The sequence below is a fragment of the Aspergillus aculeatinus genome (genome assembly GCF_003184765.1).
Source record: "Aspergillus aculeatinus CBS 121060 unplaced genomic scaffold BO66scaffold_48, whole genome shotgun sequence".
In the NCBI taxonomy this organism is placed as follows: Eukaryota; Fungi; Ascomycota; class Eurotiomycetes; order Eurotiales; family Aspergillaceae; genus Aspergillus; species Aspergillus aculeatinus.
Window position 1 is genome coordinate 93,473 of NW_020291517.1, and position 26,198 is coordinate 119,670.

The following is a 26,198-nucleotide window of genomic DNA, read 5'->3' on the forward strand; positions in this document are numbered from 1 at the left end:
CACCAAGCCCCAATCGTGCAGCGACAACAAGCCCGAGGACAAGCCCCTCGCTATCGACAGCTCAAAGGGCATCTCCATAATCGACCCCGATGACAGTACTGCATCAACGGCGGCTCTGCAACCTCCACATCACTCCCCAAAGCCGGGATACGAACCGCTTGTGGTCGACGGATCTCAGAGAGTGCCCAGCATCCGCCGCAACACTGAGTCGACACCGGAGACGAAGAATCATGCGCAGCAACAAGCCCATGCCATCAATCCTGAGTATAAGGCATCGCTCCTCAAAGAGTTGCAGGGCTACCAGTGTCCGACGATTCTGAACCCAGGGCAGACGTACTCGCCGTCCGTATACGCCTCACGGCCCGCGTCGTCGGTCTTCAATTTGGATCTTCGAGACCTCCAACTCCCACCGCCAGGGTTTATCGAGCCAGAGGATAATGAACGTCGCCCAGTGCCCACACGATACAGCGTGCTGAACCCGTATGCGACACTCGTCGAGGACCCCTCGATGCGAGCGCCGGACAAAGCCCCCACCGCGTACCCGTCCTCGATCCAGACGAGCTATAACCCCCATGGATTCCATGGTGTAGCAGGACCTGCACCCCATGAGTACAGCGGTAAGATGCCGACGCCCAGCCGCGGTGGGTATGCGCCTGCGCCGCCGGACCCCCAGTATCAGAACACGGCGTCGCTGGAGTGCAAGCTGACCACGCACATCACGGAGCTGCACTACCACGTGGACAAGACGGCCAGCCGACTGAGCAAGTCCTTCGAGGACAGCAAGAACTGGCACCTGGATCGGATCATGAAGCAGGCGCACGAGATGTCGGACATCGCGCGGCTGATCAACGCCAAGACCATTGCCCAGGAGGAGATGCTGAACCAGACCCAGCGCATGATGAAGGATATTCGGTCCCAGGTGGCGGCGGTCCGGCAGGATATGCACAGTATGGAGGGTAGACTTACTGCTCTGGTCCGCGAAGAGGTTTCAAAACTGGCGCAGGGGATTCAAGGCCTCAAGGCCGCTGGACCCCCCAACCCCATACAGGGAGAGACTTGTACGAGGCTGCAGGGCCCGGAGGATGTCAAGAGCAGTTTTGGCAGCACTCAGAAGCGAGGGTCCGTGAGGCAGAGATCGCGTCTGAGCGGGAAGGGCATGCTGGAGCTGAAGCTCACCAATGTGTTGGATAGCCTGGAGCGTGCGAACAGCAGACAGACAACGACTACTAGCCCCTCAGCTACAACAACACCCACCACCCCAGCAGCTGAGAAAGTTCCGCCGCAGGGTAGAAGTGAGATTCCGCAGGATTCTGCAGCAGCAGTGGCGGACCCGCTTGGTGGCTCCAGGAAGAACAGTGAATGCGCTGCTGAGGGCCGTGTTGAACAGTCTGTGGTGTCGACACCTGACAAAGACCAGGCTGAGCTGCCCTCACCTATCCAAAACGAACCCTCACTTTCTAAAAACACTGTTCAGTCTGCCACAACTCCTTGTACTAAGGAATCTGCGTCTGAGAGCCGTGTTGAACTGGGTGAGGTGTTGAAACCTGACAAATATCAACCTGATATTCCCTCTTCCACTCAGGACACAACCTCACCCTCCAGTACCGTTCAGCCTACCACCACTCCTCGTCCCCAAAAATCCGCTTCTGAGAACCCTGTTGAACCGTGTGAGGTGTTGCCATCTAAAAAGTTTCAATCTGAGCTCTCCTCACCTCCTCAGCAAGAAACCTCACCCTCCAGCACTACCGTTCAGTCAACCCCCACCAGTCATCCCAAGACATCCGCTTCTGCTTCTGAGGACCGTGTTACGCAGTGTGAGGTGCAGACTCCCAGCAAAGATCAATCTGATATTCCCTCCCCCACTCAGCAAGAAACCTCACCCTCCAGCACCACCACCGCTCAGTCCACCTCCACTACTCGTTCGAAGAAATCCGTGAATTTCGCCGACTACCCCAACTTGGACACTGCGATTGCTGCGACGATGAGAGTCCCCGATCTGAAGGAGGTTTGGGGCTACGTGCGTCCGCATAAGCCCAGCAACACCAAAGCAAAAGCCGAGGCAGCGGCGCCGATTGAGCCCTTGCCCGAGTTGAAAACCAAGGCTCAGCTCAAGCCTCGCAACGAGCTGGAGCACAAACCTATTCAGAAGCACAGGCCCCATCCCCTCAATCTCCAGAAGGTCAATCCGCCCAGCCAGACCGGCACCGAGGTCAAGAATGACCATCATGACCGCCCGACCGCGGATGAAAGGAGCCCACGCACCCCCGGCAGCCAGAACACCACCGAACCTGCAGCAGCGGAGGAGCTGTCGGCGCAAAAGTCTCCGGCCATCACATACAGCGATCCCCGAGAGGTTCCCGAGGGCATGCGCACCGCGTTGGACCGCCACTTCATCCGCGCCATCGAGCGCGCCGACCCGTCGACACCCTGGGAGGAAGTCATCCGGACCGAGACCGCAAAGCTGATCGCCTCCAAGCCCAGCACCCCTAAGAACTACCACTACATTCTGGATCTGGATCAGTATGATCACGAGGAGGTCGACGAGGACAGCCCGATCGCGCGCCACTACGGCTCCCAGTGGGCGACCAAGAAGTACCACCACTGGATGAACAAGGACGGGCCCCGGCGCAGGTCCAAGACAGAGTCCCGACAGAAGCAGAATCTGGGCAAGGCGGCCAAGGTCCTGGACTTTGAGTATCGCGAGGATGTGAAGGGGTTCATGTCGAAGCAGAGCACGTCGAGCCTGTCAAAGAAGAGTGTTGTTCCGAGCTTGTCCAAGAAGAGTGTTGCCAGCTTGTCGAAAAAGAGTATCTCGAACCTGAGTACCAAGAGCACCAAGAGTGCCAAACAGGCCACCGCGTCGTCCGGCTCCAGCATCAAGAGCACCACCCATGTCTCGAACAAACAGGCGACCGTATCGTCAGCCAGTGCCAGTGCCAGTGCCAGCGTCAAACCCACCACCAAAACCCCGAGTACTCCAACCACCACCGGCAAGCCCACCGGCAAGCCCACCATCAGCACTCCCACCAGCATCGCAGCCAAGCCATCCAACCTCCCCCGACCCGCCGCCAACGCCAACGTGCAGACCATCGTCTCGAACATCAACACCATCGTGTCGAATGCGAAGCAGCAGCAGGAGCAGGCCGCCGCCACCGCCAGCGCCGCCCCCCGCGCCCGCAAGCCCACGACCCCTACCACTCCCACTCCCACCCGTACCACCATGGCCACCATGGCCACCGTGACAACCACCACCCACGCCTCCCACAAGACCAGTAACAAACCGCGGGACACCACCTACATCAGCAACATCCCGACCGCGACCGGCGGCTTCACGCGCATGGAGATCGCGCAGGACGTGCCCCCGCACCCGGACTACTACCCGCGCGAACGCCAGGACATCGCGCTGACCTTCCGCGGCTTCGTCGACCCGGACATCAAGTCCGACGTCATCCCGGACTACTACCCGGGCATGTTCGACAACGATCCCTACGCGCGCATCGTCGCCCCGGCGCCGCCCAAGCGCGTGGACTCGCTCGTCGCGCCCCCCGCCGACCTGCCCGAGTACCTCAAGGCGTATCACGATAAGCTCCCCGCCACCCCCGATGCCCCGGCCGTGCAGTACAATCGCGGCACCCGCCACCGGGATGCGTCCATCTACGTGCCGGAGGAGGATGAGCTGGTTTGAGGAAGGTGTGTATCTCCCTGACGTGTCTTGGTGTGGGTTGGGTTGGTTCTTGGCTGACGTGTTGTCGAGATGGAGAGGTCAGGGTGACTGACTTCACTTTAACCAAAAAATTAAAAAAGAATGGAAAAACGCAAAAGCAAAAAAAAGTTGAAAAGAGAAAACCCCTGTTGTGTTTTTCTTTTGTTGGTTAAGGTTTGTTGTATCTTTTATGGGTTGCATGAATTAACGATGACGCGAAAATGAATTATGAGTGATGAGATGATGAGAGGTGGATTGGGAGATTGAGCATGGCGTTCGTTGCACGATGGGTTGGGTTGGGGTTGGGTTCGGGAGGAATGCACGTGTTTGGTGTTGTTTTTCCTTTTTCTTGTATTGACGGGGATGATTGGAAGCTTTGTTATGGCTTCATTAAAATGGAAATGATTTCGAGTCGATTCTTCTCCAGGTTTCGGTTGAGGAAGTAGTGTACAGTAAACTACAGACGTCCTCTTGGGATAGTAGTATGAACATTTACAGAAGGGGCCAACCGTTGAACGATCAAAACTGGTATTTTTGTACAACTCGCTGGAGAAAACAGATAACACACAGGAAGCCAACGCCCTCAATTCCTTGTCACAATCATCTTCTCGATGTCCAACGCCGCATCCCGGATCTGGGGACAGTAGTGGTTCCGCAGCAGCTCACCCTCCCAGACGGTGCCCGCGAAGACATTGGTGGTCTCGATGTCCGTGGCGAACGGGTTGAAGACGCCGTCCCCTCGGCGCTCCTCGCTGTGCCAGAGCGAGGCGATGCGGCGGGCGTTGTGCCGCGCGACCTGGTTCATGAGCGAGAGCGTCGCGATCGCCGACTTCTCCGGCAGCTGGAGCGAGGAGGTCATGAGGCGCTTGGCGAACCCGCCGAGGCGGACGGGCGGCGGGTTGCCGTGGGCCCGCGAGATGAGGGTCGAGTGGAGGCAGCGGAGGAGGAGGACGGTCGGGGTCTGGAAGTTGACCTTCTTGCGGGATCGCGGCGCGTGGTGGTGGGCCGCGTGCGAGTCCGGGTCCGGCAGGCGCAGCGACTTGTCCGGGTTGTATTCGACGTCCGGGTTGATGGAGAGCGTGTACAGGGAGCGGTAGAGGTGCTTGACGAAGTAGCTCAGGTCCAGGTGGAGGTTGGCCGCCGCTTTGCTGGCGTCCTGCCCTTCCAGGAGCGCGAACGCCGTGACCGTGCACAACAAGGCTTCGCGGTGCGCGTCCCGCGTGCTGGTCGGCTGCGCATCGTTGTCGTCGTCGGCTTCCTCGGTGTGGTTCTCTTCCTCGTCGCGATCGGCGTGCGCGATCAGCTCCTTCAGCGCCTCCAGCAGATCACCGAAGAAGTCCTGGTTGATCAGGTGGGCGTATTTGGCCAGACCCTCGAGGACGGGGCCCATGAGGGTGGGGATGCGCAACTTCAGGATGCGGAAGTAGACGCCAAAGACCAGCTTGAGGGTCTCGGCTTGGTTCTTGTCCCGCTCCTCATGCGACACCAGCGCGTCCGCCTCCTTCATATCCTTCTCGACCGCCTTCCGTTCCTTCTGCACCTTGCGCTCCTTCTTGGTGCGGAACTCCCGTTTTTGCTTGAGCTTCTTGCCCCCGAAGTTCTCCTCTTCGGGCTCGCGCTCGATCCGGTCCCGGGAGGCCTTGTGCGCGAATTCCGAGAGCAGTCGCAGGCTGAGGAAGGTGTCCAGCACACTTTCGTGGACGCGGAACTCCTTCGCCTTCATCAGCTTGGAGAGCAAGCGGACGGCTTCCAGCGATACGACCCCATCCTCGTCCTTTTGGAACACGTCTTCCAGGGTTTCGCGGCACTTGACGAAATCCGCGTCGACCTGTCTCCGGGCCAGCCGATTGATGAGGATCTTCAGCAACTCGGTGCGGAAGTTGAAGTGCGGTACGGAAAGCAGCAGGTTGCACGCGCAGTTGATGGCGATCGTCTTCAAGCCCGCATCGACGGGGGCGGCGTCTCGCTTTTGCGGCTTGGTGATTTCGACCAGCTTTCCGATATAGTGCTTGTAGTTGGAGAGGAGGGACTGCTCGTAGCTGCGGAGTTTGCGCACTTCCTTGGAGATCTTGCCGGTCATGTCCTGGTCGGTGAGAGGGCGGATGCGGTACCCGGGGATGACATCCTTGTATACTGCGGCTTGCGAGGCGAGGGCGAGCTTCTGGATCGCAACGTGCTTGCTGGGGTCCACCATCTCAGCCATCGTTTTGAACAATGGGATGTGCTCCTCCGGATCTTCATTGATTAATGTAGCCAGTCTGGCAAGCTCTTCCTTCGCTTGGATGATCTGCACCTTCAGAGGGATCTTCGGCGCTTCTTCCTTCACTTCCTCCTCCTCGTCCCCGTCTTCGTCCGCGGCAGTATCGTCCATCTCCTCGTCCTCATCGTCGTCTGTCCCGAGAAAGCTGTCTGACTCCTCCGCTTCAATCTCAGGCTCCTCCATGGTCTGGAAACCCTCCGCCGTCTTGATGGGCAGTCGTGTGCGCTCCTTGTCCTTCTTGCCGGATTTGCGGGGTCGGCGCTCATAGTCTTGTTCGAGGTCCCATTCGGCGGCATGGCTGTAGAAGTCGCCAATAGGGGCGCCAGAAGGTTGCGAGGACGCATTTTCGTCGTCGCCTGGGGGGCTCACCCGTCTGCGTTTCGTCGTGCGTCCAGGCGCCATTTTGATGTTGGTGAATGGTCTTCTGCCTTTTGAGGGGGGAATCTTTTTGCGGGATTGGACTGTCCGAAACTTTTTTTCTCACTTGCTGGTGCCAAGACACGGGCAATGAAAAAGGTACAGTACCGTCACTCCCACCGCCTTCCTCGTCGGGATCCACCGCCTAGAATTTTTGTTTCCGCGGAGCTTTTTTTGACTTCAAGATTGCTCTTTTTTTGATAAACCCCCTCCAAGCATTTTTCGGTTCGAATCTCGTCCGTGTATATCTTTTCTTTCTTCTCTTTGAGTACGCCGTGTCGTACTTAGATCACATTTCATCATGCGTCAACTCACTGAAGGTTAGTCTTGCCTTGGGACTCATCTGCTGCAGACAGCGCAGTCGCTGCAGACAATTAACGCACCGGATTGCTGACTCGGAGACTCTAGAGGAGACGAAGACGCTCTTTGAGAAGCTCAGTGCCTACTGTGGACGGTCCATTTCGAATCTGATCACGGCCGGTTCCGAAGACAACGACCGCTATGTGTTCCGCATGATCGGCAGCCGCATCTACTACGTCCCGCTGTCCCTGGCCAACCTGGCGACCTCCATTCCTCGCGATTGCTTGCTGTCGATGGGTACTGCGATCGGAAAGCTTACCAAGACCGGAAAGATGAGAGTAAGGGCATACCGGCTGTGAGGGTGGGCCATGTGGTTCGGATTGACTGACGTTGTGTAGCTCCACATCACTGCGCTGGACGTGATCTCCCCTCACGCGCGGTTCAAGGTCTGGATCAAGCCGAACGGTGTCGCCCCGTTCTTGTACGGAGTAAGTTCTCTTATGGTGTTGCCGCGCAGATTTGCCGCTGGGGTACAGGGTCATGACCAACTGATGCTAATTACCTGCCAGGGCAACGTTGTCAAGGCGCACGTCGGAAGATGGTCCGATGACTGCCCGGAGCATGCTGGAGTGGTTGTGCTCGACCAGAATGATACACCTTTGGTAAGGATGCTTTCGTCGTCCGACCAGCTCTGGTCGCAATGGTCGCTGATTCATTGATTGTAGGGATTCGGAGTCACTGCTCGGTCCACTGCCGAGGCACGGAAACTCGAGCCCACGGCGATTGTTGTCTTCCGCCAGGCAGATTGCGGAGAGTATCTGAGAGAGGTGAGCCTGCTTTTTGGAAATCGAGACGGGCAGAGTGCTGACCCATTGCACAGGAAGATACTCTTTTCACGACCTAGAGAAAAGTGTTGCATACGCGGAATCGATCATGGGGTTATTTTTTATAGATACCTTGGGATTCTCGCAGGAGTTTTGGAGTCGTTTTTTTCATTGTGTGGCTATGGTTGTTCTGTCTAGAAAAGTCTTTATCCTGGTGTCTAGCCTTGTACTATGTCTGACGCATGAGATAATATCATTATTGGCATCATTTGGTACTGTCTATAATCCTGGTGTTCAGGATTGGATTAGTGCTGCATTGCACTATTGGAGCTCTGGACCGGAGTAGTTTTTCATCTCTGATATGTAGAAAGGTGTGAAAACATGGACATGTAGTATAGTGTGAATGAGTCCAGTCATACCCCCGCTTTCTAATGTGAATTCAGTGAATGACTAGACTATAGTAGCCATGGCAGCCCTGATCGACCACTTCACTGAGAGAGATCCGATATCCGAAGCAGCAGCATCCGATGCGGGGCACGTGCACGGGGCCACGGGCAACTGAACTCTCTCTCTCTCTCTCTCTCTCTCAGCGGGCAGCGGAAACCACCGCTCAATTCGGCCGATCTCCCCCCTCATCGAGAAACAAATCAAGAACTGCGACAACCAGCCGGAGGCGTTCGCAGTCTCAACTTTGGCGTTCATCCCATCGCCCCAACCTTGCTATACAAATAACACAATCTCAGACTTGCACGGCCTTCATTCTGATCATCTGAGCTTTTCTGCGCGCGCAGAGGTTCCCCCGCCATCATCATCAACATTTGATCCGGGCAAGCCACACCCCCACCACCACGTCCACCATCATCCATCATCATGCCGCCCTACTCGAGTCTGCAGAAGCAGCAAATAGCACAGTTCATCAGCTTCACGCAAGCGAAGGACACAGCGGCTGCCAAGGTAATTTTGACCGATCTCTCCGATCATGTTTCGCCCCTGTCCTATCCGGTTCATGGCTCCGAGGGCATCACGTGCGTGGGATGTGGCTAACCGGTGCTGTTGATTGGTATAGTTCTTGAAAGCGGCACGATGGGATCTTGAAGAAGCTATCAATACGTAGGTGCTTGCCTCCTTCTCGTTCATGGGATACGGTCCTACTCTCACTTCGGGGATGTCTTTTTGTGGGTATTATCATCTGATGACCCGGGTCCATCCTGCCTGGGTTGCGGTTGCGGCTTCATGGGTCGCTAGGTCGGTACTTTGTTCTTAGGTGTTTCTCTCGGAGCCAGGATGGTTTGTGGTGCATGGGCTTTGTACCAGGCGGACCAGCTCGCGGGACTCGGTGGTTATGGCATTGGGAGCTTGGCAGCTCGCCACGGGTCCATCGATCAATCGCCAAGCGCAAGCCAGCAGCCAGGCGGCCATGCAATCTGGTTCAGAGCACTTTTTCTCGCCAGACGGATAGCTTAGCCTCCGTTGCTTGCACTTCACTAAGAAAGCGATTGGTCCTTAAGCAAGTCAAGCATGGATTGGCACCGTCGCTGCAACGACATCGCCCATCTACCATCTGGCCAAGCTGCGAGCCCGATATCATTGCAAGACCACAAGCCAACCGCCAGCCCAGCAACCACAGGAAACCCTCTCCAACCCCTCTCATAGACCACCCTGCCATCTCAACCCATAGACCATCCCATCACCTCAACCGCACTAACCACCCCCAAAAACCACAGATACTTCCAAAGCCCCTCCGGCGCTGGAGCCAGCACAAGCGCGATTAACAAGATCTTCGACAGCTACAGCGGTACTTCCCCCCAATGCCCAAAACTCCCCATCCCACCCCAACTAAAACCCACCAGACTCCCCCGAAGAATCCCCCGAGACCATCGGCATCGACGGCGTAATGCGGTTCCTAGGCGACATCTCCGTGCAACTCGACGAAGTGACCTGCCTCGCCATCGCGGAGCTCGTCAAATCCCCGACGATGGGCGAATTCACGCGAGAAGGGTTTCTGCATGGTTGGCGCGCTCTCGGGTACGCCTCCTACCCCTTGCCCCTGCCCCCTTCCTTACCTTTTACCCCAATTCCCTGTTCCCCCATCCCCTATCCCCCAACCCCCTTCCCCCAGTTCCTCCCCCCTTAAGATAAAACCCTGATACTGAAAAGGGATAGAGCCGACACGCTCGCCAAAATGACGGCGCACGCGGCGGAGCTCCGCGCGCGCCTGCCCATCGAACCGGACCTCTTCCGGCGGGTGTACCGGTACACGTTCCCGCTGTGCCGGATGCAGGGCCAGCGCAACCTGCAGTTCGAGATCGCGGCGGAGCAGTGGCGGCTGTTCTTCACGGCGGAGCACGGCGGCGTGGCGTGGGGCTCGGCGACGACGCCGTGGCTGGACTGGTGGCTCGAGTTCCTGGAGGGGCGCGGGCCGCGGCCCGTCAATAAGGATCTGTGGGAGCAGGTGGAGGTGTTCATGCGCAAGACGGGCGAGGATGAGGCGATGGGGTGGTGGAGTGCGGACGGGGCGTGGCCCGGGGTGATTGATGAGTTTGTGGAGTTTGTGGTGGGGAAGAGGAAGGGTGGCGGTGCGGGTGGGGAGATGGAGGTTGAGTAGGTTTATTTGTGGCGGGGTCGTAGAGGGGATGGAAGGTTGGGTTGCGGGGTGGTTGGTTGTGGTTGGAAGGTAGATACGCATGCAGTGGTGTTGATGAATGGATTCTCTATCGTGTTTTCAGGTGGAGAGTTGTAGGATGTAGTTGGTTGACTCGGGGTGATTACTGCCACGAGGGAGACTAAGCGCAGCTTAACGGTGTCAAAGGGGCTTAAGGTATGGATTTTCATTTGCGGTTCGAATGGCGATATACTACGTAAATATGGGTTCATCATGGCAGAATAGACACTCGTCGCAACGCCACAGCCATGAACGGGACATATCACAAATTAAACATCATTCGGGGCGGGGGCACGGGGCGGGGGCACGGAGCGGGTGGTATAGGTAGATCGCGTATGTAGATGGCATAGGTGAAAGAGGTGGTCGTCATGGGTATATTGGCCGCATTACCCTCAATCGACCAGCGATGGTCATGGAGGTTGGAATTTCATATGTACAGTATTTACCGGTAGTCGCCCTTGTCGTACTCGCTGCCGGGACCACGACGCTGGTCGTAACGCTGGTATGCGGTTAGCACTGTTCCACCTACAAAATAACAGGGGGCTCACCTTCCGGAGCGCTTCGAGGCGCTTCTTCTTCGTGTGGGTGTTGACGTAGGTTCCGATGACGAACCCGACAATGTTGAAGAACGGCACCCAGGTGTGCTCCGGCAGGAACTTCTGCGCAAAGGCCAGCGCGATGGGCGAGGTCACCCAGCTGACCTTCATGACGGGCATGAAGCCCGCCCGGACGGTGGCGCGGACCTGGTGAATGGTGCGCGCACCGGCAATGACCGCCATGCTGGTCAGGTACACGGCGTTCTGGATGGGGGAGACCTGCGGGCCGAGTCAGCGGATTGGAATCCCTCGTGCATCGCGTGCGACACTTACGAGCAGGTTGCTGGCCAAGATCTGCAGCACCTTGGCCTTCAGGCTAGTCCGTCCAGCGAACACCTTTTGGAGAATCCCGATCAGGAAGTGGCCCAGCGGGGCGCTGATGAACATGCCGTACAGGACCATCTTGGGCACCCGCGGGCTGAGGTAGTGGCCGTTCTTGCTGACATCGTGCGCGATCCAGGACGCCAGGATCTCCTGCAGACCGGACAGCACTCCCGACGTCAACATCTTGGTGCGCAGGGGGTTTTGCTGCAGTTGGCGGAGGTAGAGCTAGAGTCGGCCGAGAGAGAGCCAGTCAGCCAGAGTTGTCCGGGAGGGTTTCAAACGTCAACACCAGAGATCAACGTACGTTGAGATAACCCCCGCCAGTCAGTCGCTCACCGACTTTGTGCACCAATTCTTTCGTGTCTTTCCGGAGGGAGGTGACGGCCTCATCTTGGAATTTGGCGGACATGGCTGCTGCTGCTGCTGATGGATCGAAGGAAGGAGATTAAGCGCGCGATCTAGATGATGTGGGTAGATGAGCGATCGGAGATCCGAGATAACGATGGTGACGGCAATTGCGGAGAGATAGCAGGGCAGTAAGGCAGTCTAAGGTGATCGCAGGAGCTGTAAGTAAGAGAAAACCATTCGGGGTTGCAATGGACAGTAAAAGCAACGGAGGGATGCGGATAGAATAAGGTGTGGTGAGTGAGTGGGTATTGTTGGGGGACAGACTGGGGGGGGGGGGAAAGGGAAATTGGCAGGCAAATGGTCGGATGGGCGTCCCGCGCAAGAGAGGGTCGAACCAGGGGTTGGTTTGTTTATCGGCTGAAGTGGAGGAGGAGGAAGAGGGAAATGGCCCGCGATGAGGAGGCTGGAAGCCGATGGGTTGGTTCAGGTGGTTCAGGTGGTTCAGGTGGTTCAAAGGCTGGTAATAAATCAGTGCTTACCGAGGTTACAACTCCAATCGATTGGAACCAGCACACGTCAGTCAATTGCTTGTACTGTCACAATGGAAACACCCGTTGGGAAAATGTAGTAGTAGTAGTAGTAGTAGTAGTAGTAGAAGTGGAAGTAGACCCAAGATTCTGAAGGGAAATAAGCAGAATGACAACAAATACAATTCAGTTTGAAGCTGGAGGAGGGTGAGGGCGAAGGTGAGGGCGAAGTCGGAGGAGGAGAGAGACAGTCAGTGGCAGTCAGTGGCAGTCAGTGGGAAACTGGAAGGTCAAACCGGCCACGAGGTCGGCAAATGGAACAGAAGTTACAGAACAAATGGACCTCGCGTCAACTTTATACCTGTTTTGAGTAGGTAAGGCCTCCGTACAGTACGGAGTACAGTACGGTAAGATCAGCTCAGCTCGGTAGGGATTCCGCCGCGGTCCTTCGGTCACCTCCGACTATGTACATAACAACTACCGCAGGTACTCCACCATCACCACTACTAACTTTGCTTCTGTATCTTCATCTATAAAAACAATCAAGATGTTTAGATGTTTTGTTCTTTCGCAGTTTGTTGCAGCTAACAATGACTGGAAACATCTTGCACGGTCTTCATCAGAACTCTCAGGTGCAGTAATACCAGGATGAGCTCGGAAAGGTCAGCCTATTTCGGATAAGTGCAGGCCGTTGATGTTGACTGAAGGTGATAACCACCCCCAGGCAGGGCTGTTCTGCTCCTAGATACTATATCTGTACTTCAACCCCTTCTTCCAAGAAATCCAGGCTCATGTACTAACAGACATGTAGGTAAATGTAACCAAGTCCAATGCCAAAGAGTTTCCTAGAGAAGAATTCAGTATACTTTCTTTGTATCTCAAGATCGATAGCCAGTGCATTGGCCAAGTATAGTCTACCACTGCACTGCTGTGACTTCATCCATCAGAGAACTAGGGCTATCGGCAACCATGTGAGCTTCTGCTCAGACTGCGCTCGCCTTGGTATTTGCGCTTTCTCTTTTGCGCTCAGGTCAGCCAGAGCGACATTATGCACATCCCAACAAAACAGAGGGTCGCCCCCGACGATTCCCATCTGCCCCGACGCAATGTTACGTTCACTGGTGAACATGAGCGTGTTCTAGCTAGCTATCTCATTTTCTGCTGTTCTCTGCTTTCTCTCTCCCTTTCGTGTTCATACGTCCATGCTTCTTGTCCTTTGCTATCTAGCGTTCTCAGATCACGGAATAGATACACCTCAGTTAGCTATCCAGTAGGCGGCTCACACGTCTTCTCCATCCTGTAAAGCCTCCAGCACTGTTCTCACGCAGAAGAAATGAAAAGGCTTTCGGCAAGCAAGTCCAACACAGAGCCGGACTCCTCGTCCAACATGGACACCTCAGCGGAGATCCCGGCAACACTATCTGACCATGATCCATCTCATCCCGCAGATACTCCACATGACCAAGAGTCTGAGCTCCATGTCTCTGTAGAAGTTGCATCTGTCGAGAACAACCGCGTGGGTAGTGCTGAGAGAGCCATCGAGCATAGCCCCGAGCAACAGGAACCGGCCGAAGCAACCGAGCACAATCATGTCCCCGCCTCTGAGCCTTCAGAGCTTGAGGAGACCGACCCTCTTCAGAGTCAGAGACCATGGACTGGCCGTGACTTCGAGACAAGCTTGCACTTTGCAGAGCGCGTCACAAGCTGTCCTCGTTCTTCGTCTCTAAGGTATTATCCCGCCCAAGCCAACCCTCTACCCTCCACAACCAGTGCCTACGTCCATACTAACAGTCCATCCAGCTCTATCAGAGGAATAACAGAGCCGCTGTTCGAGCGAGATTCGGTCCTGTCGCCCGGCCCCGCAAACAACAGCACCGCGAGAGCCAAGCCGCCATCTACCGCAGGTAGTCACAATCAAGCCAACGGCGTCAATCGAACGGCGATCGCAAGAGTAATCCTCGCTCGTATCGACCGAGACCGAGACCCGATCTTCTATGGGCCCGTGAACCAGGCAGTGGAAGACGATCGTCCATGGGGGCTCCGCTCGTGTAAACATGGCAAAATGGACCGGGTGCCCCTCGTGGATCCAAACGAAGTGTGTGACCGCTGCGGCCGTAGACCGGCGCTCGGCTGGCTGTATCAGTGCTCCGTGGACGAGCCCGGTTTCGGGGACCCGAATGGTACCAGAGACGGTGAGGTGCTAAGTTCGTGGATGGTCGACGCTATTAAGGCTGGGAAGTACACGGATGCGCAGAAGGAGACACTGCTCGAACAGAAACTCACTGTCTTTCGTCGGGCGTACGAAGAGAGAGTTGCCTACAACGAACGTGATTCGAGGGTCACCGTCTTCCCTTCCATGCACAGAGCGGAGGAGCAGAATACTGACTCCGATGACGATGATGGCCCCCATGTTCAGCTGATTGAAGATGTTCAGCAGAGCCGTAACTCGAACGCTACCAATGCTTCATCCACTGCCGGACAAGTGAAGCATGGAGAGGATATTCCGCAGAATGTCCGTCGCAGTCCAGACTCTACTACTCAAGGCGTGCTTCCAGTCGCAGACTCTGACACTTCAGCTTTCCCACTACAGTCTATCCCACATTGCAAGTGGCGGGCTTGTCATCGCTGCGTCCCTGCACACATGGAACGAGCATGGGACAGCATCGACGCAGTGTGTAGACCCGAATTCCCAGCCCCGGGTGCCTTCAACTTGGGCGAGCGGGTGGTCGTGAACGCAGTGTTCGTCTCCAATCTAGGGCAGCGACCCAACCCATCCCCCACTCCTCCTCCGGTGCCCCGATACTATGGAGGCGAGTCGCAGCCCGCACGAAATGCCGTGTCGAGCTATCGTGGCGTAGCCCGCTTATCATCCTATCTCCCAAACGCAGCCACCGGGTCTACATCTCAGAGCTCCTCTTCTGCCTCGAGAGTGACAAGCCCTGCGTCCAGGTCGACAGTGAATCTACCGTCATACATGTCGACATCGACCAGTGATGCTACCAGCTCTGGCTCCCAGTCTTCGTATGCCTCCTCACCCACAGGAGATTTCAGCAACCGATCTCCATCAGTGCTACCCACCTACCCCGTCGCCCGACACAACAGTGCATCGCAGTCCCCACACCACCTGCCCCACCCTCCACCTCCAACAAGTCAAGCATTATCCTCATCCACAACCGGATTACCCTCCTACCCAGTAACAGCAAGAGCAACAGCAACAGCAACCCCCCGCCAATTCCACGGACCCCTCTCCTCCCACCCCGCCAACGCAAGCTACTATCCACCCCCGGTCAACCGGCTGCAGCGAGCGCGCGCCAGGCTACAGGCCATCCTCAAACCCCTCGGACGCAGCCTGACGCCCTCGCCGAGGGATTACAGTGCTGAGGCTTCCTCCGTCTGGATCAATATCGGGAATCACTTGCGCACGACACTGCGGAAGAGGAGATATGGCGAGTTCCTTTGGCGGCGTCGCAGACAGGTGGAACAGCCGCCCTGCCCTCGTGGCCCGCGCGGCCCCTGTCCCTTCCCCATGGCCCCCGGATACCTCATGGCTGCGGACCCGGAAGAGGTGCGAGAGGAGCGCGAGGTGTTCCGGTTTGGGCAGATGGTGGGTCGCGAGCGCTGTATTAATTCAGGTCTCCACGTCTGGGAGGATGTCATGCCGGTCATTGAAGAGGTGGAGCCTTGGGAAGAGGAGTCTCATAGTGAGGATGGGGATAGTAGTGAGGAGGAGGAGTTCGAGGAGGAGGAGGAGGTCAGCGAGGAAGTGGAGACTGAGGTGGAGGCTAGCGAGGAGGTGAATACTGAGGGAGAAGCAAGTAAAGATAAGGGTAAAGGGAAACTGGAGCGCGTTGAAAGGGGCGATGAGTGCTACGAAGGGATGAGTGACTCGGAGGACTCGGTTGGCTCGGACGACTCGGATTTGGTTGACCCAATCTTGATATTGTGACGGGGGAAGAGCGCTTGAAGTGACCTCTTCTTGGGGTGAACTATAAGGCTCTTGTCTCCACTGAATGTGCCGTGGTCGCTGAAGTGGTTTGTCATGTTGGTGCTGGGACGTTGAGCTAGGACTTGAAGTGGGGAGGTTGTGTGGTCGGGGTAACATTTCACATGTTGTGCTGTAAGAGTACTTGGAAATCTACGGAAGATTTAGTGAGCATGGAATGAAATTTCCCGCAGGAGTTGTCGCCAGAGCTACATGATCATGATGGAAATGAAATTATGAAGTCAAGGAAAGGTCAACAGCAAGTTAGTGTATCAATTAGCGAACTACGTAAACCGAACAGCGGCGCTAAACCCACCCATTCCACCCTTTATCTGGTATGACCGACTGAATGGGGCAGGCAGGATAGTTATCTAATCTCATCAACAAAAATGACCCGCGGTTCAACTCCAAACTCCATCGACTTTCCCATTCCGAGCCAATTCCGAACCTCGGCACGCGCGCCAAGCACCGACGGCTGATCAGATGCAGATGACCGCCTGGTCTATATAGTACTCTTCCAGTCCACCCCCCTTCCATCCGACCCTCCTGGAGGTCTGCTGGCGATGACTGACGCTGGATACACCAGACAATATGGCAGACCCCGAAGTTACCACTGAACCAGCTCCAAGTGAGAGCGCACCATCATCACCACCACCACCACCAGCACAAGAAGATGAGGGGAAATCGCCGTCCTCAGACCCAACGCGGGGATCCTCACCACCACCACAACTCAAACCAAAAGCACAATCAGCTTCCTCTCTCCTCCATGCTCGTCGTCAGCTGCTGGCAGCCCTTCGAGCAACCGATACCACCATCGAGCGACTCGACAAGTAGGTCCCCGCCCTCTCCGATCCTTCCCAGAACACAAGCCACCGCTCCTCCAACCGTACACTCCATACTAACAACGACAGACTCACCACCACAGCAGCCGGCACCGAACGCGTCCTCGCCGTAACAGGCTACCTCTCGCACGCCCTGCACCACCTCCTCGCCTCGGCGCCCTGGCTCGCCTTCCAAACCCGTCTAAGCCTCCTCGCGCGTCTCCGTCGTCAGCAGCGCCATCTCGCCCAACACTCCCCCTCCAAGCCTACCCCCTCCGCGCCGCCACCACCCACCACCTCACCAAGCACACCAAACAAACCCCCCCTCCTCGCCCTCTCCTCCCTCATGTCCGAAACCCGATACACCCTGCGCCTCCTCGGCCTCCTCCCGCTCTGGACCTGGGGCGCCGCGACCCTGCGCTCCCCGCCCCAAGACCGCACGCTGTACATCCTCACCCTCCTCCAGGTCCTGGTCAACGTGATCTACCAGCTCCTCGAGAACGGAAGCTACCTCGCCGCGAAGGGGATCCTCAGCCGCCGGCTCATCGACCGGTGGGGCGGCATCGTGCAGTGGGATCTGTGGAGCACGCGCGCCTGGTTCGGGCATATCTTCTTGCAGTTCTTCGTGCTGGCGCGGGAGAGGAGTCTGCGGTTGCGGCGGAAGCGACAGCATCAGGAGGGGCGGAAGGAGGGGTCGGCGGAAGCAGAAGGCGCCCGGGAGATCCGCGCGTGGAGGAAGAGTCTCGTGAATAATGTGTGCTGGGCGCCGTTGTGCTTGCATTGGTGCTTTGAGGGGGGGATCGGGTTCCCGGAGCAGTTGACCGGGTTGGTGAGTTTTATGGCCGGGGCCTGGGAGGTCTGGGATTCGTGGGGGCGGACTACTACGTAGGTTTGGGGTTGAGGTTGAGGTTGAGGTTGAGGTATTTGGGCTTTGTAGAATTCTCGATGGTTGGTTAGACTTCCAGATTTGGTTACCTCGGGTTACTTTTCTTTGCTCGCTTCGCGATGGCTTGGCTTAGACGATAGAATTCCTGGATAAGCGTATTCATTGGGGTTGTCATGCTAGATGCCTAAATACAGGATAGGATCCAAGCTAACACACCAAATACCAAATCCAATTTACAGCTAGAGCTAGATGCTCGGTCGTTGTGGCCTCGAAGGCGGATAGATCATGAAACAAGGGAAAGAAGCGCAAGCAAACTGAGCCACCCCGAAAACTCCCAAGATGCCCCGTCACGTCATGCGATAGATAAAAATCAGGTGTCGCTAAGAATCAGCAGTCGTCAGATCGTGCCAATGTCGTTATCATCATCGTAAGCGTCATCACATCGTGAATGAGCATCAAATCGTCATCAAATCGTATCGCATCGTAGCGTAAATGAGTATCAAACGCCATGCAGAGTCAACCCGTGGCAATGGGGATAAGGGATAGGTCGCAGACCCGGAGGTAGAAATGTCAGATAAGATATGTGGAAGTTATCTCGAAGAAAGGTCGCAGACCGATGATGGGAAAGCAGTCAGATCTTAAACCAGTAGTTATGCACGCATCCAATGAAGTTGTACCTGACCCAGCGACATTCAAAAGCTAGAGCCGAGAGTTGGAGCTTAGAGGCGAAACACCGGGTCGATGGTTTCCTCCGACACGAGCTCGCCGGGACGTCTCTGTGGCCATCTGATATTAGAGGATATCGCACCAACGGAAAGTCAGCGACAGACTTACGAACTTGTCATAATGCTCGGAGCGCAGAAACAGGTCGACGGCCCAATCGGTGACCCCCTTCCATTGCATCCCCTCCAGACTGCGGTTCCAGACTAGGGCGTGCACCTTCAAAGCGTAGGTCACCTCGACCCAGCGATCGGCCAGGCCGGAGCCGTCCTCAATGATGACCGCCTCGATTTCGATCAGACAGGCGTCCATCCCGCCGCTCTCACCGTGCATCATGGTGATGGCGTCCTCGTGGTCAATCGCGAACACAACCATGCCTTCGACAACATCGTGCTCCTGTCCGGTGAACACCATGAACGGGGCGCCGTTGGGAGTCCGCTCGTACAGCCTGTACCCCACCGCCCGGGCCGGCTGCATCCTACGGGCAAACTGCAGACTGTTCGGTTGGTCACAATAGGCGCGCAGGACGGTGGGAAGCTTGAGACAGCCGTAGACGAAGATGACGCGCTGGTCCTCGTCCGCCAGAAGCTGGTGCAGCTGGGTCATGTTGAGCTGGTTCTGATACGCGACATTGTAGTTGTCGGGGTACCAAGTGAAGCACTCCATATTGCGGACGGTGCTAGGGCGGCGGTTGGTGGCGCTAGGACGGCTGCTCATCTTGGGTCTTTCACGCACAAATACAGGTTTTCAAAGAGAGGGATAGAGATACAAAGGTACTGGGGATAGTCGGTGGGGAGAAGGAAGGTGAGGATGTGAAGTTGGAGGATGGGGTGCCATCGTGTTACCGAATGCGACACCATGAGGAGCTATGATGTCGTCGCTTAGTCGGCGAGTGTGAAGTTGACCCGCATGGCTGTAGGCAGCGCTCTCACTGCGTGCGTGCGCTGGTGAAGTCTTCCTTGATGCTATACTGGGGCGATGGGCTGGTACATTCACCAGACCACGTGACTTTGGCACACACTGAACTGGTAAAACAGCCATAAGGTCGCAGTGTCAAGTAGAGCTAGTGAGTCTGTTAGCTATGATTCTGTTCTTCTCTGTGATTGATTCGCTTCAAATCTTGTTCTTTTGCTAACTTACTGAGAGTAGGGGTATTGTCAGAGTTGCTGTGAACACTGAATGATTCGACATGATATCCTCAGGCAACTTAGAGAACAACGTGACAAAGATCCAGAACAAGAGTTCAGTGAGGCGAACTGTTCTTACTTTGCCACTGGATGAGTATCAGCTTGTTAAGCTGGTTGAACAGAGGCCATCTTGATGTGATAGATCGCCCATGATGCCTAAGGCCACGGCACGATACATCGCGTCATGCCTGAGGCATCAACACAGCAGCCCCATTGGCACCTCTGAATGTCAAAGCCAACAGAAAAGACCAGATCGACCGCTTCAGACACTAGTTAGCCAGTCATCAGATCGCTAGTTCGAAGAGCTTCCCCGGGCTTATCAAGCACCCAAAGCAAAGAAGGGGCCAGAGACTGATGATCATTGTGGATACGACCGGCTTCCATGCGGTTCTTCTCCCCCCCGAGGCGGTGGCGGCAGGCGGTATTAGTAGGCGGTGGGTGTTTGGGTGGCTCAGGATTCAGGAATCTCTGCAAACAGCTTAAGTCATCAGTTCCCGAACAGGCCCTGGCGCTATCGTCACCTCTTAACAACCCGGAGCTCTTCTGCCAACCTACAACTCAATCTCACTTCCCCCATCTCCCTCTCTCCACCCACCAAACTCACCCACCTATTCTGCTCTATCACTTTTGCATCTCTCCCCCCAAATTGCGCCATCTCTCAGACATTTCCTGCTGTCTGCTGAGATCTCTTTCTCTTTCTTCCTTTCCTTATCTTCACTTTCCTCCGTGCCTGTTACCGAGCTCGCCTAATCCGGTACGGCAACAGTCCTTGCTACCTTTCCCAGTGACTACGTTGCTTTACGCGCCTTTCTTCACACTCCATCAAGATGAGCGCAGAGCCAGACCACACCCACGACAAGAAGAGGGTCAACCTCAAGTAGGTCCCCAATTTATCAAGATTTCCAGTCTTGCCCCGCATGCTAATGCATCATAGTGACCCCTCGGGCGCCGAGAAGAAAGAGGTAAAGACTTTGCCTTCAGACTCCGCAGGGACCTTGTTGGTGATATTGACTTGTTCTCGTTGTTAGGAGCTCGACACCTCGACCGCTATCCTCAAGAAGAAGAAGAAGCCCAACTCTCTGATGTGAGTTTGCCTGCGTCATTTGTTCTGTGGAGCGGGGGCTGGGATACTGACGTGTGTGTGTCAATAGTGTTACCGATGCCGTCAATGATGATAACTCCGTTATTGCCCTCTCCAACAACACGATGGAGACCCTCCAGCTCTTCCGCGGTGATACCGTCCTTGTCAAGGGCAAGAAGCGCAAGGACACGGTTCTGATTGTCTTGGCGGATGATGATCTCGATGACGGCAGCGCTCGCATCAACCGTGTCGTCAGACACAACCTCCGTGTCAAGCACGGCGACATGATCACCGTCCACCCTTGCCCCGACATCAAATATGTGAGTCCTGCCCAACGAGAGCAGACGGTGGTTGGTGGCTAACCGCGGCTTCTTTGTGTTTTAGGCCAAGCGTATTGCCGTCCTTCCTATTGCCGACACCGTTGAGGGCCTGACCGGCTCCCTCTTCGACGTCTACCTTGCCCCCTACTTCCGCGAAGCCTACAGACCCGTCCGACAGGGAGATCTGTTTACAGTACGAGGAGGTATGAGACAGGTGGAGTTCAAGGTTGTTGAGGTCGATCCCCCAGAGTACGGTATTGTGGCCCAGGACACGATCATCCACTGCGAGGGCGAGCCCATCCAGCGTGAAGACGAGGAGGGCAACCTCAACGAGGTCGGTTACGATGACATTGGTGGCTGCCGCAAGCAGATGGCTCAGATCCGCGAGTTGGTCGAATTGCCCCTGCGTCACCCCCAGCTCTTCAAGTCCATCGGTATCAAGCCCCCTCGTGGTATCCTGATGTACGGCCCTCCCGGTACTGGTAAGACTCTGATGGCTCGTGCTGTTGCCAACGAGACCGGTGCCTTCTTCTTCCTGATCAACGGTCCCGAGATCATGTCCAAGATGGCTGGTGAGTCCGAGTCGAACCTGCGTAAGGCTTTCGAGGAGGCCGAGAAGAACTCCCCCGCCATCATCTTCATCGATGAAATCGATTCCATCGCCCCCAAGCGTGAGAAGACCAACGGAGAAGTCGAACGCCGTGTTGTCTCCCAGCTCCTCACCCTCATGGACGGTATGAAAGCCCGCTCGAACGTCGTTGTGATGGCCGCCACCAACCGCCCCAACTCCATCGACCCTGCCCTTCGTCGTTTCGGTCGTTTCGATCGTGAGGTCGACATCGGCATCCCCGACCCTACCGGCCGTCTCGAGATTCTGTCGATCCACACCAAGAACATGAAGCTGGGTGATGATGTCGACTTGGAGACGATCGCTGCTGAGACCCACGGTTACGTCGGTTCCGATCTTGCTTCGCTCTGCTCTGAGGCCGCCATGCAGCAGATCCGTGAGAAGATGGACCTGATTGACTTGGATGAGGATACCATTGACGCTGAGGTCCTCGACTCTCTTGGTGTCACCATGGAGAACTTCCGTTACGCTCTTGGTGTCTCCAACCCCTCCGCTCTGCGCGAGGTTGCCGTCGTCGAGGTCCCCAACGTCCGTTGGGAGGACATTGGTGGTCTCGAGGAGGTCAAGCGCGAGCTTATCGAGAGCGTCCAGTACCCTGTCGACCACCCCGAGAAGTTCCAGAAGTTCGGTCTTTCTCCTTCCCGCGGTGTGCTGTTCTATGGCCCCCCTGGTACTGGTAAGACCATGCTGGCCAAGGCCGTGGCCAACGAGTGCGCTGCCAACTTCATTTCCGTCAAGGGTCCTGAGTTGCTGAGCATGTGGTTCGGTGAGTCGGAGAGCAACATCCGTGACATCTTCGACAAGGCTCGTGCCGCCGCCCCTTGCGTCGTCTTCCTCGATGAGTTGGATTCCATTGCCAAGTCCCGTGGTGGATCCGTCGGCGACGCTGGTGGTGCTTCCGACCGTGTGGTCAACCAGCTCCTAACCGGTAAGTTATTTCGCCTTTGCTTCAAGGGTCCCTAGCTAACTCGTCTCAGAAATGGATGGTATGACCTCCAAGAAGAACGTCTTCGTCATCGGTGCTACGAATAGACCCGAGCAGCTGGACGCTGCCCTGGTCCGTCCGGGTCGTCTGGATACTCTGGTCTACGTTCCCCTGCCCGACCAGGCCTCCCGTGAGAGCATTCTTAAGGCCCAGCTGCGCAAGACGCCCGTTGCTCCTGATGTCGACATCTCCTTCATTGCCAGCAAGACCCACGGCTTCTCCGGTGCCGATCTTGGCTTCGTTACTCAACGTGCTGTCAAGCTCGCCATCAAGCAGTCGATCAGCGCCGACATCGACCGCCAGAAGCAGCGCGAGGCCCAGGGTGAGGACGTCAAGATGGAGGACGAGGAGCTTGAGGAGGAGGACCCCGTGCCGGAGCTGACCCGTGCCCACTTCGAGGAGGCGATGAAGTCGGCCAGAAAGTCGGTTAGCGATGTGGAGATCCGCCGCTACGAGGCTTTCGCGCAGAGCTTGAAGAACTCTGGCGGCAGCACCTTCTTCCGCTTCCCTTCCTCGGGTGAGGTGGCGGACAACAACACTTTTGGCGAAGCCGGCAATGACGACAGCCTCTACGACTAAACTGTATCTTTTCATGCTTTGTTTCCTATGCGCACTTAGTTAGATCAGCGGGGTGAGCCTCGACTAAATCACGTTGGTTGACAAGTACTTTTGTGGCCATTTCTTATTATTCTGGGTGCTAAGATAGTTCTGATCCATCTAATAGCCAAGAAGTTGCTGCGATGATTGATTCCGTTGGGTGTGGAACGAAGTAGTAGAATTTGGTATCTAGAAAATGCAATGCCAACCCTGATAACACCGAGGGAGGAGTCCCCATCCGAAACCCATCCAAACGCCAGACGAATGTCCACCAACACCAACTCCCACCTTTTATCAAAATATAAGACAGACAGAAGAAAAGCCCGCAGATCCCTTTATTTCCCCTGCTTCGGCTTCATCTTCTTCTCCCCTTTCTTGACGGGACTTCCGCTGGCCCCGGACCCATTACTCTCCCCATTCTTCACCCCCTTCACGCGATCCTTCGGCCCTGGCGTCTTCGTGGTCGTGGTGGTGTGCTCCTTCTCCTTCTCCTTCTCCTTATCCCCGCCATCCCCGGCGGCGGCAGACGAAGAAGAATCCCCGACCCCATCCCCATCCCCCTCGAGCACCACCACCTCGCGCAGAACCTCCTTGATCGCGCGCACGCCCTGCTCGACGACCGCGGAGGGGATCCGCACATCCACCGTCTCGAAATACGCTGCGTTGTTTGCATTACCGCCGTTGTTATTGGTGTTGTTGCCGCTTTTCTTCCCGTTCGCGTGGACGTCGTCATCGTCGTCGTCATCTTCGTCTTTAATGGCGGCAGCACCGTTTTTTTTCTTGCCGGGCGCGGCAAGGAGGGACGGATGACGTCGCCCCTCGGCGGAGGCGACCACCGCTTCGATGACCTCGTCGAACCGCTCGCACCGTCCCCCGCGGAGTAGCTCCTGGGCTAGGCGCCGGATCTTCTCGGTCCACCCCGTGCGCTGCAGGGCGGCGAGGAGCGTGCTGTGGAGGTCGTCGAGGGCCGGGGTGGTGAGCAGGTGCGTGAGGAGGTCGGTTTCGAGGTCGCTTGGGGTGGTGGGTGGGGAGGGGCGGGGGTTGGTTGTCATTGTTCTCGTGCTGTGGTTTGGATGTGGAGGTTGAGGTTGAGGTTGAGGTTGAGGTTGAGGTTGTGCAGTACTGTAGATTGTGGGGAGAGGGGTTTCTGTTGGTGATGGTGGCGGCGGTGGTGGAGGTGGCGTGGTTCGAGGGGGGGAGTTTAGGGTGATCGTCTTTGAAGGTGGTGGGCTGTAGATAAGGTGGACTTGTTTGTTGCAGGAGGGTATTTGTGTATCTTGGCAGTGGGTTGAGGGGTCGTGTGCTGTACTATGTACATCAGTACTGTACAAACGGGTTGAGGTCAGGTCGGAGGGGGAATTGCGCTGCGGGCTGCTGCGGGCGGCGGAGAAGATGGCATGGCATGGGCTGGGCTGGGCTGGGCTGGCTCCAGTCCGGAGCGGATAACCCGTCAGTCAGTCACTCACACTCACTCAGATCAGATAGATCCTCTAACTTACCCGCCGATGGACGGTTCAGTCCCGGCGCTTGTGTCTTTACTTGTATGGTACTTTTCAGTCAAAACAGGCGCGATGCAATCTAGAATATGGAGTATGAATGTTTGGCTTAATGTAGACTTTTGGATAGCAGCTGGAAATTAATTGACCCAGTTGCTTCAAGTTCCCCATGCATTTGGTGAATTAGTGGTTGTGATTAGAATATATATGCCGCCAGTGACTACCCTACATCCCTATTGTCATTGTTGATTGTCCCTGGTGTTACAATCCGGTTCAAGCTGTCTTGAAGTTGCAGTCTCAACACACAGCATTGCACACTCATTCACAGATCGACAATCTAACCCTGCACCGGTCCACGCACAACCCTGCCCGGACATACCCTGCCCAAGGCTTCAATCAGGGTACCGCGATAATAATAGCACATCGTTGCCATTGCCCCCCGGTAGCGCCCAGTCGCCGGCTGGGAGGGGGGGGGGCACCAAGACCACGATGCAATCATTGCGCCGGAGATACTAAGTACACCCTTGATCTCGACCTTACGTACTACAGTCGCCGGCTTGCAGGAGAGGGCTGGCTCCACTATACCCAGGAAAACCTTACCTATCGATAACACTGGTTCGTGGTCATGGTATTCCATGCTGAAAGCCGCCAGACGATTTGATCGGGGCTGCGAGGCAGCGTGCCGCGATGGCTGGGGGGGGGGGGGGCCACCACATGTTCGTGTAATGTCGGTTTAGACGCTTGTGCGACCTCCATCCGAAGCTCCCCTTGCTCGGCTTGCCAAAAGGTGGTGGGTAAAGGCTGATCTTTGGTGGCAAGGTGTATGTACTGGACTATGTGTATACAGTGCCGTGCAGATATCCACAGGAGATTGATGCAAGATGTTCCGGTCGGGGGAAATGGGTTTGTTCCCGACGACGACGGTGGAGGAAGGGATTGCTCGGGATGGAGACCGTTGAATGGACTTTTTTCGGAAGTCAGTACTGTCTGAGTACTCCATCGACGGAGGATGAGTAGATTAAAGTGGAGAGTTGATGGGTTGGGTCTTTTCCACCCCTGTCGGTGGTGCGAAAGTGTACTATGGAGCCTAGTCGGGGTGCTTTAGTGCAGTGACCGTTGATGTTGACGTTCAGTGACCCATCCAGCCTGCCTAGTAGATCCGGAATTGAGATCCCGTGAGAAGGGGAAAAAAAAGACAAAATTTGATCACCTTGCATGAAGGCTACGGTGGCTACTGTACTTCAGTACAATGTTTCTGCCTGGACTTGGTCTCTGTGACTAGTAGTTCACTGGAGTCATAGGTGCAGCAGCGTAGCGACGATTCCGAATGTAGCCGGGCATTTGTAGATGATTACAGATACAATCACATTCATTTTTACCAGAATCTTGTCTTGGAGGATGATAATCAATACGAGCAGCGCAGACCTCAACTACGGCCCAGATCGTACCTTCTAGAAGGAGTTTATTTCCCTCGGCCCCTCCATCAAAGACATTGGCTCCAACTCGACTCCGAGGTCCTCAGACTCCGGACCCA

The 26,198-nt window shown here is 56.0% G+C and overlaps 9 protein-coding genes across 9 annotated transcripts; 5 read left to right on the plus strand and 4 right to left on the minus strand.

The window, feature by feature from the left end:
- Positions 1–4,248: 4,248 nt before the first annotated feature.
- On the minus strand, positions 4,249–6,383 carry BO66DRAFT_394410 (nuclear export protein Noc3). The gene has a single exon (XM_025647986.1). It carries the CDS (start codon positions 6,363–6,365, stop codon positions 4,287–4,289), a length of 2,079 nt encoding a protein of 692 aa, XP_025500502.1. The 5' UTR covers positions 6,366–6,383; the 3' UTR covers positions 4,249–4,286.
- Positions 6,384–6,575: 192 nt separating this feature from the next.
- BO66DRAFT_394411 (ribosome biosynthesis protein NIP7) lies at positions 6,576–7,794 on the plus strand. Its single transcript, XM_025647987.1, has 6 exons — positions 6,576–6,700; positions 6,789–7,018; positions 7,079–7,168; positions 7,250–7,342; positions 7,406–7,507; positions 7,561–7,794. The coding sequence occupies exons 1-6, from the start codon at positions 6,682–6,684 to the stop codon at positions 7,582–7,584; spliced, it is 558 nt and encodes a 185-aa protein (XP_025500503.1). The 5' UTR covers positions 6,576–6,681; the 3' UTR covers positions 7,585–7,794.
- Positions 7,795–8,103: 309 nt separating this feature from the next.
- On the plus strand, positions 8,104–10,070 carry BO66DRAFT_356374 (defective in cullin neddylation 1 family protein; the record flags this gene model as incomplete). The annotated part of the gene is made up of 5 exons (XM_025644882.1): positions 8,104–8,458; positions 8,571–8,614; positions 9,229–9,299; positions 9,355–9,529; positions 9,668–10,070. Coding segments are annotated over exons 1-5 (777 nt in total), but the record flags the coding sequence as incomplete, so codon positions are not given.
- Positions 10,071–10,608: 538 nt separating this feature from the next.
- On the minus strand, positions 10,609–11,495 carry BO66DRAFT_331017 (Mpv17/PMP22 family protein; the record flags this gene model as incomplete). Its single annotated transcript, XM_025644073.1, has 4 exons — positions 10,609–10,665; positions 10,715–10,981; positions 11,036–11,290; positions 11,391–11,495. The coding sequence occupies 4 exons, from the start codon at positions 11,493–11,495 to the stop codon at positions 10,609–10,611; spliced, it is 684 nt and encodes a 227-aa protein (XP_025500505.1).
- Positions 11,496–13,165: 1,670 nt separating this feature from the next.
- BO66DRAFT_474025 (uncharacterized protein) lies at positions 13,166–16,197 on the plus strand. Its single transcript, XM_025653104.1, has one exon. The coding sequence runs from the start codon at positions 13,295–13,297 to the stop codon at positions 15,905–15,907; it is 2,613 nt and encodes an 870-aa protein (XP_025500506.1). The 5' UTR covers positions 13,166–13,294; the 3' UTR covers positions 15,908–16,197.
- A 167-nt stretch (positions 16,198–16,364) lies between these two features.
- On the plus strand, positions 16,365–17,936 carry BO66DRAFT_394415 (uncharacterized protein). Its single transcript, XM_025647988.1, has 2 exons — positions 16,365–16,773; positions 16,855–17,936. Exons 1-2 carry the CDS (start codon positions 16,535–16,537, stop codon positions 17,651–17,653), a joined length of 1,038 nt encoding a protein of 345 aa, XP_025500507.1. The 5' UTR covers positions 16,365–16,534; the 3' UTR covers positions 17,654–17,936.
- Positions 17,937–17,947: 11 nt separating this feature from the next.
- BO66DRAFT_169870 (gamma-glutamylcyclotransferase family protein) lies at positions 17,948–19,192 on the minus strand. Its single transcript, XM_025642292.1, has 2 exons — positions 18,481–19,192; positions 17,948–18,426 (listed from the first exon to the last, which is right to left on the minus strand). The coding sequence occupies exons 1-2, from the start codon at positions 19,085–19,087 to the stop codon at positions 18,350–18,352; spliced, it is 684 nt and encodes a 227-aa protein (XP_025500508.1). The 5' UTR covers positions 19,088–19,192; the 3' UTR covers positions 17,948–18,349.
- An 851-nt stretch (positions 19,193–20,043) lies between these two features.
- cdc48 (AAA family ATPase CDC48) lies at positions 20,044–23,383 on the plus strand. Its single transcript, XM_025647989.1, has 6 exons — positions 20,044–20,434; positions 20,492–20,519; positions 20,586–20,641; positions 20,709–20,958; positions 21,023–22,514; positions 22,564–23,383. The coding sequence occupies exons 1-6, from the start codon at positions 20,385–20,387 to the stop codon at positions 23,148–23,150; spliced, it is 2,463 nt and encodes an 820-aa protein (XP_025500509.1). The 5' UTR covers positions 20,044–20,384; the 3' UTR covers positions 23,151–23,383.
- BO66DRAFT_394418 (uncharacterized protein) lies at positions 23,254–24,543 on the minus strand. The gene has a single exon (XM_025647990.1). The coding sequence runs from the start codon at positions 24,218–24,220 to the stop codon at positions 23,504–23,506; it is 717 nt and encodes a 238-aa protein (XP_025500510.1). The 5' UTR covers positions 24,221–24,543; the 3' UTR covers positions 23,254–23,503.
- Between the last annotated feature and the right edge of the window lie 1,655 nt (positions 24,544–26,198).